A 16,048-nucleotide genomic window follows, 5' to 3' on the forward strand; every position below is an offset into this window, starting at 1 on the left:
TCCAACCAGTCACTAAACAAATAACCAAGTAACAATAATAAACTACACAGGGGTGGGCGAATCAGTTTCCAGATTTGCTATACTGTATTACCTAAAGTGTCTAGTTTCTGTTGAAAAATGAGGAGGCTGCAAAGAAACAGGAAAGGAATTTCCCTATTCACTGGGAAAATGACAGTGACCAGTGAGTGACCAGATGCCAGACTTCTCAGCAGTGTCCTTATAGGAAGCATTATAAACATAAGGAACTGAAGGAAACCATGATTAAAGAAATAAAGGATTATAATGGATACTATGAACCACTGGGTACCAACAAGTTAGATAATTTAAATGGGCAAATTCTTAAACACAGAACTCCTGAAACTGACTCCAGAAACAGACAATCTGAATACACCTATAACAAGAGATTGAAGTAGAAAGAAAAAGAAAAAAAGCCTAGATGGTTTGAATGCTGGTTTGAATTCCTACCAAAACTTTAGAATATCAATTCTTCATAAACTCTTCCAAAAAATAGAAGAGGGAATACTTCCCAAACCTACTTTTATGAAGGCAATGTTACCTCTATACCAAATCCAGGCAAAGACATTACAAGAAAATGGAAATACAGATCAATTTCCCTCATGAGTATCAATGCAAGAATCCTCAATAAATTATTAGCAAACCAAATCCAGCAACATGTAAAAAGAATTATATGTCATGGCCAAATGTGATTTATCCAAGGTTGTAAGGTTGATTTAACATCTGAAAATTATTGTATTAATCATGTTTTTTATTTTCTATATTTGATAATGCATTGACATCCTGGGGCCTAAAAAGACTGCCCCTCCAGGGCTAATAGATTCCTAGAGATAGTAAGCAACTTGCCTTTCATGTAAACCAACCAATCCAAAGTCCATATCCCAAACACCTCCTTTACCAAACTCTCACACATCAAGCCAGTATTTCCCATGCCCTAAATCACCCCAGGGCCAGGTACCTGCCTAGAGACCACCTCTCTATGGACTCTAGCCCAGAGTCCATTGAAATTACTCAAACTATATAATCCTAAACTTGCTCAAATTTCCCCATTATGCCTGCCCATTCCTTCCTGCAGAAACCAAAATAAGGCTGTGGGATATGCTCCTTCTGTCATTTGCCTGACCTTGATACTTCCTCTGTGTGGCATGCTCCATTTTCTTGAGAATTTTAAGGCAGTTGTTTCTATGTCTGTCACCTTACTATACTTGATTAAAGCAAATCTCTGGCAACTTTAAGGTAATGACTTCATGAAATAGATCAATAGAATGAAAACCAAAAATCACGTACCATCTCAATAGATGTAGAAAATGCATTTAGCAAAATCTAACACCCTTTCATGATAAAAAACACTCAAGGAATTAAGAAATGGAATTCTTCAGATAAAGAGCATCTATGAAAGACCCACCATCGGTATCCAAATAATTAATGGTCAAGACTGAATGTTATATGCTAAGATCAAGTAGAAGACAAGGATTTCTACTTTAACACTTCTATTCAATATTGTATTGGAGGATCTAGGGCAAATAGGCAGGAAAAAAGAAATTAAAGGTATCTGCATAGGAAAGGAAGAAATAAAATTATCTCTTTGCAGAGGACAGGATTTATAGAAAATCCTAAGGAATTCTCTAAAAAAACTATTAGAACTAATAAAGGAGTTCAGTAAGCTTGTAAAACATAAGAACCACACACGAAAATCAATTACATACACTTGAAAGGAACAATCTGAAAATGAAATGGAAAAGTTCCATGTTTAATAGTATCAAAAGGAACAAAACACTTAGGAATAGTTAATAAAAGAAGTACAAAACATACCTTCCGAATACTACAAGACATTGTTGAATGAAACTAAAGATGATTTAAAAATTGGGAAAACACCCTATGCTCATAGATCAGACTTAGCATTGCTAAGATGATAACACTCTCCAAATTGATGTACAGATTCAGTGAAATCTCTATCAGAACCCCACCTGATTCTGTGTAGAAATTGATAAGTTAATTGTAAAATTAAATGGAACTGGAAGACACCCAGAACAGCCAAAACAGTCTTGAAAAAGAACAAAGCAGGATTCACAATTCCCAATTTCTCAACTTAGTACTAACCAAACAGTGACTAAGGCAGTAGTGTAATACTGGCACAACAGACATACAGATTAATATAATGAAATTGAAAGTCTAGAAATCATCCTAGGCCTCTGCGGCCAACTGATTTTCAACAAGGCTATGAAAATGGGGAAAGAAGTGGTCCTGGGAAAACTCGACAGCTACATGCAAAAAAATTGAACTTGGAGGCTTACTTCATTTTATACACAAAAATTAACACAAAATGGACCAAAGACCTAAACGTAAGAGCTATTAGTACAAAAGAAAACATAGAAGTAAATATTTGTGACCTTGGATTGGGCAAAAGAGTCTAAGGACACCAAAGCACGAGTTAAAATTTAAAAGACTTCATCAAAATTAAAAACTTTATGCTTTAAAAGACACCATCAAGAAAATACCCACAGAATGAGAAAATTTGCATGTTATCTAATAAGGAATTGAATCTATCCAGAAGAGCTCAATGTAAAAAGATAACCCACTTAAAAATGAGTAAGAGATCTAGATAGACATTCAAAGAGGATACACTAATGGACAATAATATGAAGATATTTGACATTCTTCATCATCAGGGAACTGCAATTCAAAACCACAGGACATCACTTCACACCCAGAATGGCTATAATACAGACTGGTAACTGGGTTGGACTGAAGAAAGTGGAATCCTCATACACGGGTTGGTGGGGTATACCCCTGGTACAGCTGGCTTTGGAAAATCTGTCAGTTCCTGAAATTACTACTCCGTGACTCAGCAATTCCATGCCTGGGTATAAAACCAAAAGAAATAAAAACATGCATCCACACAAAAACTTACACGTGAATGTTTATAGCAGCATTATTTCCTGCAGAAACCAAAATAAGGCTGTGGAGAAAGCCAACACAACTCAAACATCCACTGAAGAATGGATTAAACAAAATGTGCATGTCCACACAATGGGGTATGATCCAGTCCACAAAGAAATGAAATTTTGATCCATGTTACAACATGGACAGACCTTGAAACCATTATGCTAAGTCACAAGACGAACCCCATTCACCCGACCTGTACAGAACAGGCAAATATGTACAGACTAAGGTTAGAGTACCAGTTGCTTAGAACTAAAGGGATAAGGATGGTCAAGCTAACTGGCAGATTCTTGAGGTGATGAAAATTTTAGTTCTGAAATTGGTGAAAATGGCACGAATCTGTGAATCTACTAAAAAGTATTGGATGGTATACTTTAAGCGAGGGAACTATATAGTATGTGAACTATCTCAATAAAACCATTCACAAAAAATTATAGCAGGGGCACCTGGGTGGCTCGGTTGGGCACCCGACTCTTGGTTTTGGCTCAGGTCGTGATCTTGCTGTTGTGAGATCAAGCTCTGCACTCACTGTAGTCTGTGTGATTCTCTTTGCCACCAGCCCCTTCTCCCCCCACATATGGTCTCTCTCTCTCTCAAGGAAAAATTATAGTGGCTACCATCAAGACTCCTTATTCATCAAGGCAGTGTGTTGATTTGCACGTTATTTCACCTAGGTTTTAGAACCGGTAAGCCTGCGGAGTTCAACATCTCCACTTTGCACGTAAGGAAACCAAGGCTCAGAGAGTTTAGCACCTTCTTCAGGGTCACACAGTGGGTGAGTGAGAAACCCAAGTTCATCTGACCTCAGATTGTGCTTCAAAGGCTCCTGAGAAAGTGCTTCCTCTTATCAGAGTCTCACCAAGTTGGTGCTCCGACCTCACAATGAGGATAAAGCTAGGAAGTCAGAGATTAAGAGTCCAGGCCACCTGGAGGTGCTCCAGTTGTCCAGGGGTGATCCCTAACTGTTCACCCTCAGGTCTGCTCTCCTCCTAGCTACAGGCAAGCCAACGGTGTGGGTGGAATACAATCAAATGCAATCTTTTTGATGAGGGGACCTAAAAGCCATGTAATTAACTGAGTGCCTACTTGCTCCCCCCATACTGTAAAACTTATAGTTGCTGCCACAGTAGTAAAGGCCAGTGAAAAATACCCCTGGAACAAGTACTTTCAGCGTATTGACATGTTTGATTACAAAATTGTTTTATTTCCTTTTTCTTGGTTGAAACATTAAACTCCTCACAGTTCTTGGGCTCCTGGTTTGTTCAGGAGCCTAAGCCCTGATGAGCTGCGACACTTGAGGTTGTCTGGTTATGCGCATAAAGCTATCCAGTACTATACCTGCTGGGCTGCTGAAGCATTTCCTGCCATGCAGATAAATGCCAGGGCACAGGAAATCACTGACACCAACTGAAAACATGCAACATAATCTTAAAAACCGATGGAGAAAAAGCATCAGGTTGAACAATCTCCAAGTGGGAAACCAGACCTGATACGTGGTCCCCATTACGTTCATCGTATGCCACTCAACACTGGTCACTGACCAGTATGCCCTTGGACATTGTTCTATCTAGCATATTTTTGTCCAAACCTTACTTGCCCCTTGGGTCATCTGAAATGCCTCCCTCTGCAGAGTCTTCACGACCTAGCTAGGTAGAATTGACTAGAACTGATCCATCTCTGGGGGCCCAGACTACTTGCCTTACCACTGTGGTACGTGCTGCCACCACTTACTTACATGATAAGACTGATAGCTGCTTTGTAACCTATCTGCAGCACAGTGTTTGATGCATAGCAGTCGGAAGTTTGCTGACTGGGTCAATTGTTCAGAACTATCTTAAAATTTTAACTAATGCACGGATAATCAGAGATTACTACAAGGTTCCAGAACAAGCGTAATCTCTATTTTATCCTATGGTGTTGTAGCAACACAGTTGAATGAGTAGTTGGGAGTGCAAGTACACTTCTTAAAAATAGTACGTATCTCCATTCATCAACCCGCACTGGTTTAAGAAATTATTAACTTGACAGTACGCTTCTCTCATCAATGTTTTTATTGAGCTACTTGTGCAAAGGAATGAGGTTACGTGTTTACTAATTATGCAGAGATCTTTAAGTTACTCGTTTAACAAGTTCATTTAAATAAGTTCAATAATTCCATCAGTGACAAGCAGCTTGAATACACGTTTGGTAACTATCATTGGAAAATGAAGAAAATGCAAGTCCTGGTCAAAGTTCCAACAAGGTGGTGGAGCTTTCACCATCACTGACCTGACTGAACGGCCGCACCCGTACCGCTACTCTCACAGTGTCGATACCTGGCAGGGGCGTCGTCGGCATTTCCCATCACTTGTGGTGTTTATTTGGTAGAAAAATAAGGTGGAAAGCACAGTGCTTCTGCTTCACTCGAAAACATTACAAGCTTAGCCAACACAAGCAGTTTGTTTTGAGACAATCAATTATTAATGGTCCATTCATTACACACTATCCATTACTGGTTATAAATTATTTTACAACACTTACTTATTGATGAGTTTTACAGGCTGTCATCAAGCATCACTTAACTGCACCATCTCCACACAACAATGTCTTATTTTTCTTTTCCTTCCCTGCCTCATACGCTTCCCCCATCCTCAGTAGTCTGTGCCTGAGGTCTTATGAAAATGTGTCAGTTTTCAAACCTGAATATTAAGGATTTCTGAGGTTTAACAGGAAGCTCTTTTACAGCAAGAATATTATAAAATTTGTTCAGATTTCTCATTCTATGGTTACGAGGCACGCACAAGGTGCACCTAGTAGCCATGACGCAGATTTGTTTGACATTTCCCTACCTTCTTAGATCTTCCTAAAGAAATGGCTAGTGAGCAGTGAACCGGTCAATCTAACCTGGATGATTAGTCTCTGAGGAACTCAGAGACTTTAAAGGTAAAGAGCCTTTAAGCTTGCTGAATAAGAAATGCCAACATTGTATTTAACCAATGCATTACTTGGAAAATTACTCATTTGAGGTAGAATATACAAAATCTGTTAAAACTAAAAAAAGCGGCAGAATTACATGCCCATAATTTGATTTCAACATAGTAACAGGCAAAAATATATATATATATACATTTTATGATTAGAAATCTCAATCATAGGAGCAAAGTGCATAAATTATAAAATAGCAATTAAAAAAAAAACATCAACAGTTCTTCAGTCATCCTCATTTTAAGGCTGAATACCTTTAACTATAGCGAAAGAAAATGGGACCAATGCCTACTTGCATTATAAAATCATTATTAAAACAGAAATCCCTTCTCAAAAAGCTAACAGACACAAACTACTGTGAAGTATACACTTTATTTAACATTCCAGTAGTAAGCCATATTTACATATTATATAAATGTATGAAGTCTTAATATAAAATAGAAAAACTGCCCAGACTAAAAGAATCACACTCCTTATGGAGTTATTTTACTTATTGAAGACCTTTTGTTTACAAAAATTTACAGTAATTTATACAAATTATTTTCTTCCAAATTAACGATTTTTAATAATCCACACAATTCTGATGATTTTACAAATTGGTGTTCATTAAAAAGTTGAAAAAAATTAGAGCATTTTTCTGCGTAAAACTTGCTTTGGAAAGGAGGACAGCTTCTTCTTGCCCCTTCCTGGAGCTCTTCCTGGTGCTGCTGTTGCTCTTTTAGGCTTGCTCTGGACTTCGTCAATCGGGCTTGGCAAGGGAGAAATCAGCCGGATTTTCACAGGAGGAGGTGACCAGTTATCTTCTTCTTTGATTCTGAAAACAAAAAAACAAAACAAAACAAAACAAAAACAATTCGAGTAAGAATAAACATATTATGATATAAACTAGAATCCACTTCGCAATTAAATTAAGAAAAAGGCCATTTAGGAGCAGCAGCCTCTCCTGGTGCTTTGGTTTTATCATTGTTTTCTGTCATATAAGCTAACTGGAAGCTGAATAAAGTCTTCACATGACATTGGTGCCAAGAGAGCCAGCAGGCCTGTGACGTGTGTGAGAAACAGCAACTCACACACTAGTGATCAGTGAGTGTGTCTACTTTCATGATATTAAAGTTTCCTACATATAAATAAAGCCAAATGCCATAGAAACAGTGTTGTTAATTACAGACCAAAGTCTCATTCAGTTTTTAAAGTAAGCTCAAATGGATTTACTTTGTACTTTTTATGAAATTCAACCACGGCTAAGAATATACCTAGAGAAATTTCCCCATGAATAAATATAAGATTTTAAGTTTATATTTATTTTTATTAATAGTTATCTACCTTTATTAAGCAGAGGGTGAAACATCTCACTGCCCTCCCCCTAACCCACTGCGCACAGAAGTACCCCCACGGCCCTTCCTTAAAAAGGATGGATGGGCTTTCACTGCTGTGTGGAGAGACCTGCCTTCTGTGGTGAGATCCAGCCATCTCCAGGAACCACTGTGCATAAATGCCCCTAAGAATCACCTTTTTCTAAAGAGCTTAATTTCTCTAAGACTCTTCTCAAATCCAATCTATGAAACAAAATGGACAAAGATTACGGCATAAAAAAGGGCGTACTTGCTTGCCTGTCTCGTCTTTGCAGTCCTGGTTGCTTTCACTTTTGGTCTTCCCACACTTTCTACTGATGGAGCATCATCTTCCTATGGGTTAAAAAATTTAAAAGATAAATTATAAGGGAATACTTGAAACCTAAGTAGAATTAGTTCTATCCCAAGTCAAGGAATACAGCCAAACAGGGCTACTGAACTCAGACCTAACAGGTCCCTTTCATCTTTAGCAGAGACTCCAGTCATTTTAGGGGTGCTCTCTATCCCTGTCTCCACACACCCAGTTCATCTCCAAGGCATGTATTTTTCACGTGTAATTTGTCCTTGCTTCTGTCCAAATCCAGGTTCTCTTCATCTTTCATCAAGACCACCAGAGACTAGTTTTCCTCCCTACAATTTATTTTGTACTTCCTTGAATGTGCACATGGCTGTTTACCGGTGTGTAAGCAACCTCCACCCTACCCCCACCCACTGCGGGCCTCTGGCCTCTGCAACCCACTGTCTTCTCTTCCAGGGATGCCTGTTTGCTTTATCTTCTGTCTATAGGGTTATTTGTGCATAACTGATTCTTTTCATACTGTGAAGTAATTAGGTGTTTCCAGTTTTTCAATTAAATTGAGCTCCTGAAAGGCAAAGTATCTGACCAAGTCATCTCTTTGCCCCTGCAGAGTAACCAGCGCACAGCAGACACTTTAAGAAATCTTATGAATGAATCTTGTTAAAAACCAGGGTCTTCTTCTCAATCCCTGAACTGTTTTTATTTTAAGGTTGTGTGCAATCAGGTGATACAGTCTGTATGTGACATCCTGGAGAGTCAGGAACCTCTGTTTTCCATAGATCTGTTTTAGACCATTCTGATGAGACACTAAAGGTTAAAAGCCTTTCCCCTTTGGGTAATCGAAACTGCAACTTCCAGGAACACACCATCAGTGACATATCGCAGATATGTCCAAAGGGGAGGGTCCCTAGAAGCACAGACAAGGGGATCAGGGGCTTTTGGTATAAATGTCTGCACTTCAAAAATAGATTTACTTAGGAAACACTGCCAAAACAAAGAACATGTTTAAATAAGCATGCAGATAAAATCCATTTCTTACCAGTTCATCTCCAGCTCTGGATGTGTTAGATGTGGTTTTCCGCCTGGTCCTTAAAGCAGGAGGTGAGAAGACAAACCGAGAAGATAAATCTGAAACTAATTCTTGCAGCTGGGCTGGAGTCTCTATTTTTTTCCCTAAAGAAAGGCAGGGAGAAAAATAAAATAGCACACACTGTATCCATGTTCATCTATATACACCTCAGTATCTTTTTTTTTTTGAAAAGTTTGGAACAAATGACACATGTCAGGAAGACATGGGGAGACACTGGCATCCTGTGGCAGCCATGCCAGGGTGAGAGTAACCACATGGCAAACCCAATGTCCAGGAACATTTAATGCTCCAGACTAAACAGTGCTACATTATATAAATAAAATACAAAAAGGGAACTCAGAATTTTATCATCTCACTAGTTTTAATCTTTACTGCTCTTCAAACACTCTCGGGAAGGAAAGCATCAATCTTATATATAGAAGCTGAGCTAGTTTGCTTCATAATCCCTCCTGTTCCAGAAGCAAGGTTTTTATTTACAAAATTATTTTCAAAGAAGACTCAAGTTTTTTCCTTCCAGCTCATTCTGAGCTAGTTATTCGGGTCAAAGAACAACAGAAAAGTTCACGTCATAAAGGGAAAAAAGCAAGCAGAAAAAGTAATTAGCATAGAAGAACAGGCTGACAGGAGAATATCCCATAGATAAATAAAAATGGCTTAATTAAGAACTGATTCAGGGATCCCTGGGTGGCGCAGCGGTTTGGCGCCTGCCTTTGGCCCAGGGCGTGATCCTGGAGACCCGGGATCGAATCCCACGTCGGGCTCCCGGTGCATGGAGCCTGCTTCTCCCTCTGCCTGTGTCTCTGCCTCTCTCTCTCTCTCTGTGTGACTATCATAAATAAATAAAAAATTAAAAAAAAAAAAAAAGAACTGATTCAAAACATACACAGGTTTTATCTCAGAGTTTGTTTTCGCCATGGGGTCTCCATACTAACAGCAAGTAGCAATGTACTTATGACAGTGGCAGCTGAAACCGTCCACCACAGGTTAAATCCCAGCTTTTGGATTGGGCAAATTATTTAAACCCCTCTGTGCCTCAGTTTCTATAAAGTGGGATTAATAACAGTACCTATAGAGTTACCATGAAGATCAGAGGATCTGAACAGCATTGGGTGACACACAGTAAGCGTTTTATAGATGTCTGCATTTGTTATGAGGTTACTATTTTAAGAATTTACAGTCATGAAATAAATTCTCAGTCTAGTTGAGCTGTTATTTCACCCACCAGGACAGTCAAAACTTCTGTGAGACATCAAATTCTGCTTTTAAAGCATAGGATTCTTAAGAAACACTCGAGGTGAGGTCAGATCTAAAACTCATCTCTGCTGCCAGTTGATAAGGGGCAGACACAGAAATAGTTGGGGGTGCTGGTGGAAATCTTCCCCTTTTAGTGTCATAAAGAAATGTATCTAGGTTCTCTCTGGGAAATTAAAACATTGTTTTTCCTCTTTCTAGGTGACCTAGAGCAACAGCTGCTCTGGCTTTTCAAAGACCAGCCCATGTTCACCTACAGTTTCCCCTACATATCAAAAAAAATAAATAAGGAAATAAAAACACCCACTATCAGTGCAAACATGCTCGGCCTCCACTGTTTCTTCCACTGGCTTCACTGAGACAGGTAAGACTTTAGGATACTTCTTGGCAGGTTAATTCCCCATCCTCCTCTCTACGTCACCTGAGGGTAATTTTTGATGGCTAGGCTTCCAGAGTTCCAAAGCACTAGCTTCAAAACGGGGGATGTGGGCAGCCCGGATGGTTCAGCGGTTTAGCGCCACCTTCAGCCCGGAATCAAGTCCCACGTCAGGCTCCCTGCAATGGAGCCTGCTTCTCCCTCTGCCTGTGTCTCTGCCTCTCTCTGTCTCTCATAGGTAAATAAATAAAAATCTAAAAAATTAAAAATAAAAAAAAACAGGGATGAATTTGTGAAGAGCCGGACTCAGCAGCCAGCAGGTGGGCTCACCCACTCGTGCTGGGTGGCATGAGTGCTCAGGAACTGCTACCTCCCCTCACTATAGAAGAGTACCCACACCTCACTGCTGACTTAACATCCACCCCAGTTTAGCCTCAGGCACAGCATAGCCTTCTTAAATACCTGCTGCTATAGTGACGGAAATTAGATGAGATCCAGGGATATGTCAAGTGTGACATTCTCTTGACCAGGAAAACACCTCTAACTAAACTCTAAGATGGATGTTTGGCTGCCTTCTGGTCATACGGTATCTCTGTGCCCCTTTCTCTGTACTTCTGACAACCCTGCCAAGCCCCCCAAGCCCTCCACCCCCTGCCAAAAGAACTTTAAGAATACAACTTAAATGGGCACATGGGCCAGAGGCACAGGAAGAGTGTGGAAGCTGTAACCAGTGGGTGAAAGAACAGAGAAGGCTGGGTATGGTGGTGACCACTTTGTTATGAGAATGCTGCAGGACAGGCCTTGTCCCCTTCATCCTAAAAATGAGAACACCAGATTCAGAAAAGTTAAATGACTTGCTGCCCAGCTACTAAGTGGCAGAAATGAGAGATCTCAGTCCCCAATTTCTCATCCTCATCCCTTCTGATGGGAGAAGATACCTGTTTTTAATACTAGAAAATCTGCAAACAATCCAAATAGCTAACAGAAGAACGTATGAGCAGCTGTGGCCCATCAGCCAGATGCACTGCCACCCAAGAACCCTATCTGTGGGTAAGTAACCAAACAAAATCATAAACACCTGGTTTTTGAAGAGGATTTAAGAGTATCTGAAAATGCTCATGGAGGGGGGAGACACAGCAGAATAGGTATCTACTGATTCACAAACTGGTTTGTTGGATTTTTAAAAAAACTACACATGCAAATGGAACAAATCTGTGAGTACTGCTTATGGGTCCTTCAGCTGACTAGATATACACTGAATTTCAAATTTTCTATGGCAAGCATGTGTTTTATTACAGAAACGAGCAGTAGTTCACGGGCACAGAGGTCACAAGTATGTCAAGATGACAAAGATCAGAATTACTAAAACGTTTGCTATCTACTCCGAAATAACACACAATTTCTGTGTTTGCTATACTTTCTAAGTCACGAGGAGAATATAAAAGAACTGTGTCAATGACCTTCTGCTACCTGTGCTGCATTTGATTTAAAATATATCTGATCTAACAGCTTAGTCAAGTGAGCTAAAATCGCATGCATTTCCGCATTTCCATCACTGCGTTCTGCTCCAAATATGGGCATGACCTCCCTTTCCTCACATTGTGAAAAGCTGAATCATACAGCACCACCAAATACCACATCACAGATCTATTTTTTAAAAAACCAGGATGGAGGGGTGGGGAGGGGGAGATGGACCTCCTGCAACTACTAATTATTTTTGTAAAACAAATGATCAATTTGATGACCCCTCCTTTCCTGGGCTATGTAACTGAAACGAATGACTGCATAAGTAACACACTTAAAAAGGTGTTTGCAGAGTGAATGCTGAATACAGAACATTTTCAGTTTGCAGATTTTCTTGCAGCTTTTCTTATGGCCCTCAAGTCACAGGCAAATAACTCTACAGGATGTTCACTGATGCATTTAAAAGTACACATAATAGGGTCTCCTGGGGGCTCAGTGGCTGAAGCATCTGCCTTTGGCTCCGGTCATGATCTCAGGGTCCTGGGATCGAGCCCCAAGTCAGGCTGCCTGCTCAGCAGGGAGTCTGCTTCTCCCTCTCCCTCTGCTCCTGCTCCTTCTCTCTCAAATAAAAGATTTAAAAAAATTTTTTTAGGGATGCCTGGGTGGCTCAGTGGTTGAGTGTCTGCCTTTGGCTCAGGGCGTGGTCCTGCAATTCCAGGATCGAGTCCTACACAGTCCTATAGTGCTTTTCCCTCTGTGTCTCTCATGAACAAAGAAAAAAAAAAAAAAAGGTACATGCAATAGTTTTGAAAGGCTTAAGTCAATACAACAAAGTCACCTAACTTTTCTTATAAAGTCCCTGAGCTGCTTGCTGAAATTCAAATGTTCAACCTTAAGCAAACAACTACATTTTGTTTACCTAGTCATTTTTAGCACATCTACAAAGAACGACCAACCCTAATAGGTTCTGTTCAGCTACACCAGTGTCAACATTTCCTTCATCATCACCTTTAGACTCTCTTACTGCTTGATTCCCTGAAAGACCCCCCCCTTCCACAAATCCTAATAGCACAGATAAAGACTAAGATAACTTCACCCTTGGGGGAGTCATGTCAGCTCTGTGGGGAGGTATGCACTATAACAACCCAAGGATACAAACGCGAGCTCATCAGTATCAATGAGGGAGGCCAGACATGCAGCCGTGCCAATTTACTGGCAGCAGGGAGGAGGCATTTAAATAATTTCTGTATCCTAATCAAGAAAATTCTATTACTCCTTCTCTTCAAAACAATCTGAGGTTGCAGATATCCGCTGTGACATGAGCCAAACACAGCAGCACTTAGATTAAAAATGCTGATTCTATTTGAGGAGAAACTGAGTCACCTATGTCAGGGCAGAATGAAGAGAAATGGTATTATTCCAGAAGATTAGTGTCAAGTGACTTAGGGCTTAAAGAGAGCGATCCAAAAAACTCCTGAATCTAAAGGTACACTGTGAAATATAAAATCTTTAAATTTTACTATTTAATTCTAAGCGAGTATTTTCTTTTGGGGGGCGGGTGGGTGAGGGAGGAATTCCCTGTAATTCCTAATCATTTTTAGGAGAAATAATTCCGGTCTTAAAAGGAATCAAATTACGCTTTGAACAACAGAATTTTAAGCTGAAGACTGAACGAGATGCAAATTGTGCTTAGAATATAAAAGAAGTACCTTTCTCTTTCCTTGGAACCTTTGACACAGGAGTCGAGAACACAAACTCATTTTTTGGTTCAGAAAGGTCAGGAAATGAGACAGCCTTGCTGGACCGAGTCCTCGTGCGGCGGGAAGATTTAGGCGGAGCAGCTGCGGCAAGGGCCTTTTCTTCCGGGTTATCCCTTTCCATGGTGGCCGTCTCTTCATCTATGCCATGAAACGTGCCCGTGTGGCTGGGATCTTCCACCTTTTCTGTAAGCTTCTTCCTAGAGCCCACAGCAAAGTCTGCAGTTGGCACTAATGCGGATTTTTCTAAAGCTGCTTTTGCAACATCAGTCTTTCTTTTAGCTGGGGTGTTTCGGGTCGACCTCCTCTGGCTGCTGAGAGTTCCTGACCTCCTCTTGGGACTTCTCACTTCCTTAACAGCCTTAGATCCGGCATCTTCAGGTGGATTAAGTTTTCTTGGCCTACCACGTTTCCTAGGTCTACCAAACTCTGCCTGAAGACATGGCTGGGATGCATCGAACCTGGACTCTTCTGGGACATCTAGCATGCTACTTTCCCTCTTTGTAGAACCTCTGTCAGGCTCAACAGGCAGGGGCTGGTCCATGGACTTTTCATCTGGCTTAAGTTCTTTACTTACAGAAGCTTCTAGATTAGCACTCCTCAATTTTCTGGTACTTCCGCTGGGACGGTCTACTTTACTAACTTTCAGATCTAGATCTACCATTTCAACACCTTCCAGATAGTCTATGGATTTTTTAATTCCTTTAGAAGTCTTTTTTTTGGTAACAGATGAAAGGTTAGTTTCTCTATCTGGTTTATGTGGTGTCTTCTTAGAAGCTTCTAGAGTGGCACTTCTCAATTTTCTGGTACTTCCGCTGATGCGACGAGCTACTTTACTAACTTTCAGATCTAAATCTACCATTTCAACAGTTTCCTGATATTCTACAGATTTTTTAATTCCTTTAGGAGTCTTTTTTGTAACAGATGAAAGCTTCATTTTTTCAGCTGCTGTTTCCAGCAGCTGAGAGGATTTTACCCTCCTTAGTTTGCTATCTGGAGTAACTGCTAAGCCCTGTTCCAGAGGAGGATCACTTTCTAACGTGTCTTGGTCTTCTCTTCTTTTCCTTCCTCTCCTAGGAGTCACAAAATTTTGAGGTATTTGCTGGTTCTGAGATACAACTTTGACAGAAGGTGCTTCAGAACAGGCACCTTCAGAAGCCTCAGAAATTTCTTTCCTTTTCCGAGTCCTCCTAATATCTGAAAGTCCTGGTGTGTCAGGAGCTGTGACAGCTGTGGAATCTTCCTGTCCTGCTGATCTGACACCCAGGTTCTGGACACGTCCTCTCCTGCGAGTTCTGGAGGAAATCGTGTCATCAAGCTGGCTCATGTTTATAGTCACTGTACTTGTTTCCTTAACAGTCTTCAACGTAGATTTGACTACCTTGCTGACAACCCTTTGGCTTATTAAAGGTATGTTTTCGTGAATGGACTGCTGTTCCACTGAATCTGAAGTAATTTCTTTACTTCTTGTGTCTTTAATTACATCTAATAAGTTTTCTGCAATTGCTACTTTAATTGGTTCAGGCACATATGGTAAGGTCTCTACCTTTTGGGACTCCCGATCGCTAGTTCTGACCGGTGGCAGCTCTGCCACGCATCCAGGGCCACTATTTTCCTCGCTGCATACAGGTTTTTCCTCGGCTGCTGCGTTTGCTGCCGGAGCTAACACATTAGATGCTGCAGAATCCCCTGCTTCCAATTCTCCTTCTTCACCTTCCAGTATCAAGGTAAAGTTGCTCTGAGCCCCAAAAAGTTCCCCTTCTACTTCGGCAACGTCACACTCAGCAGAGTCTTTATTATCAGGTAAGTCACAAAACTGTTGCTCAATGGTATCAAAATTATATTGGAGCTTAAGAGTCCCTGCGGGGTACAACTCACTAAATGAAAGACTCCTAGCCTCGTGTCCTGAATCTTGAACTCTGAGCTCTTCATGTTCAGTCACCTAAAACGAATTAAAGATAAGAGACTGGTTAAAGAATTTTAATGTGTACATTTACTTTAACCTAAAGCATAACGTTTTTTTTTAACAATCACCTCACCCTTGGTATATGAATTGTTAAACATAAACTACATTTGATATGGCATATACTTATGGGTTTACTTTCTAAAATATCCATTTAAGCAATCAGACATTATTACTCAGTCAAAATAACTAGGCAGAAAAAGATTCTGAGATTCTGAATGGAATTAAAATAGAAACTCCACATTTCCCAAGCTAAAAAAGACAGTCTTTACAAAACTTTGAAAATTATTATGATGCTAATTTAAGGACTTATTCTGTTCTCACCCGAGAAAAAATATTAACTGGAGAAAAAGAAACAACCCCCAAATTGTGTTTTATTTAATGGTAATCCCCAAATTACCTAACTAACCACACTTTTTTTTCTAAACAGCATGATCCCCATAAGGTTGAAGAAGAATTCACCTACATAAGCTCCCTTGGGCTAGACTCAATCCTCTTCCCTTTGCTGGGGCTGCATAAACCATGAAATTCCTAAGGCTTTCAAGTTCAGTACCTCTCCTGCAAGGGTTTGGTGG

General features: G+C 40.2%; 2 protein-coding genes across 8 annotated transcripts in view; both read right to left on the reverse strand.

Annotated features, from left to right (window-relative positions):
• LOC112648157 (kinesin-like protein KIF28P) overlaps positions 1-5,295 on the reverse strand; it is a 58,917-nt gene extending 53,622 nt beyond the window's left edge. The window contains exon 1 of the mRNA XM_049112976.1: positions 5,227-5,295. Coding sequence (XP_048968933.1) covers positions 5,227-5,295 — 69 coding nt within the window. The remainder of the gene's footprint in view (positions 1-5,226) is intronic.
• Positions 4,992-16,048, reverse strand: part of AHCTF1 (AT-hook containing transcription factor 1) — a 77,631-nt gene continuing 66,574 nt past the window's right edge. For 6 of the 7 annotated variants that reach the window (XM_049112439.1, XM_049112438.1, XM_049112442.1 and 3 more), the window contains 4 exons: positions 13,463-15,452; positions 8,612-8,745; positions 7,525-7,607; positions 4,992-6,736 (listed from right to left, as the gene is read on the reverse strand). In XM_049112439.1, coding sequence (XP_048968396.1) covers positions 6,547-6,736; positions 7,525-7,607; positions 8,612-8,745; positions 13,463-15,452 — 2,397 coding nt within the window. In that variant the 3' untranslated portion in view covers positions 4,992-6,546. The remainder of the gene's footprint in view (positions 6,737-7,524; positions 7,608-8,611; positions 8,746-13,462; positions 15,453-16,048) is intronic. The other variant, XM_049112441.1, reaches the window with a different exon arrangement.

This window comes from Canis lupus, chromosome 7 (genome assembly GCF_003254725.2).
Source record: "Canis lupus dingo isolate Sandy chromosome 7, ASM325472v2, whole genome shotgun sequence".
Classification (NCBI taxonomy): domain Eukaryota; kingdom Metazoa; phylum Chordata; class Mammalia; order Carnivora; family Canidae; genus Canis; species Canis lupus.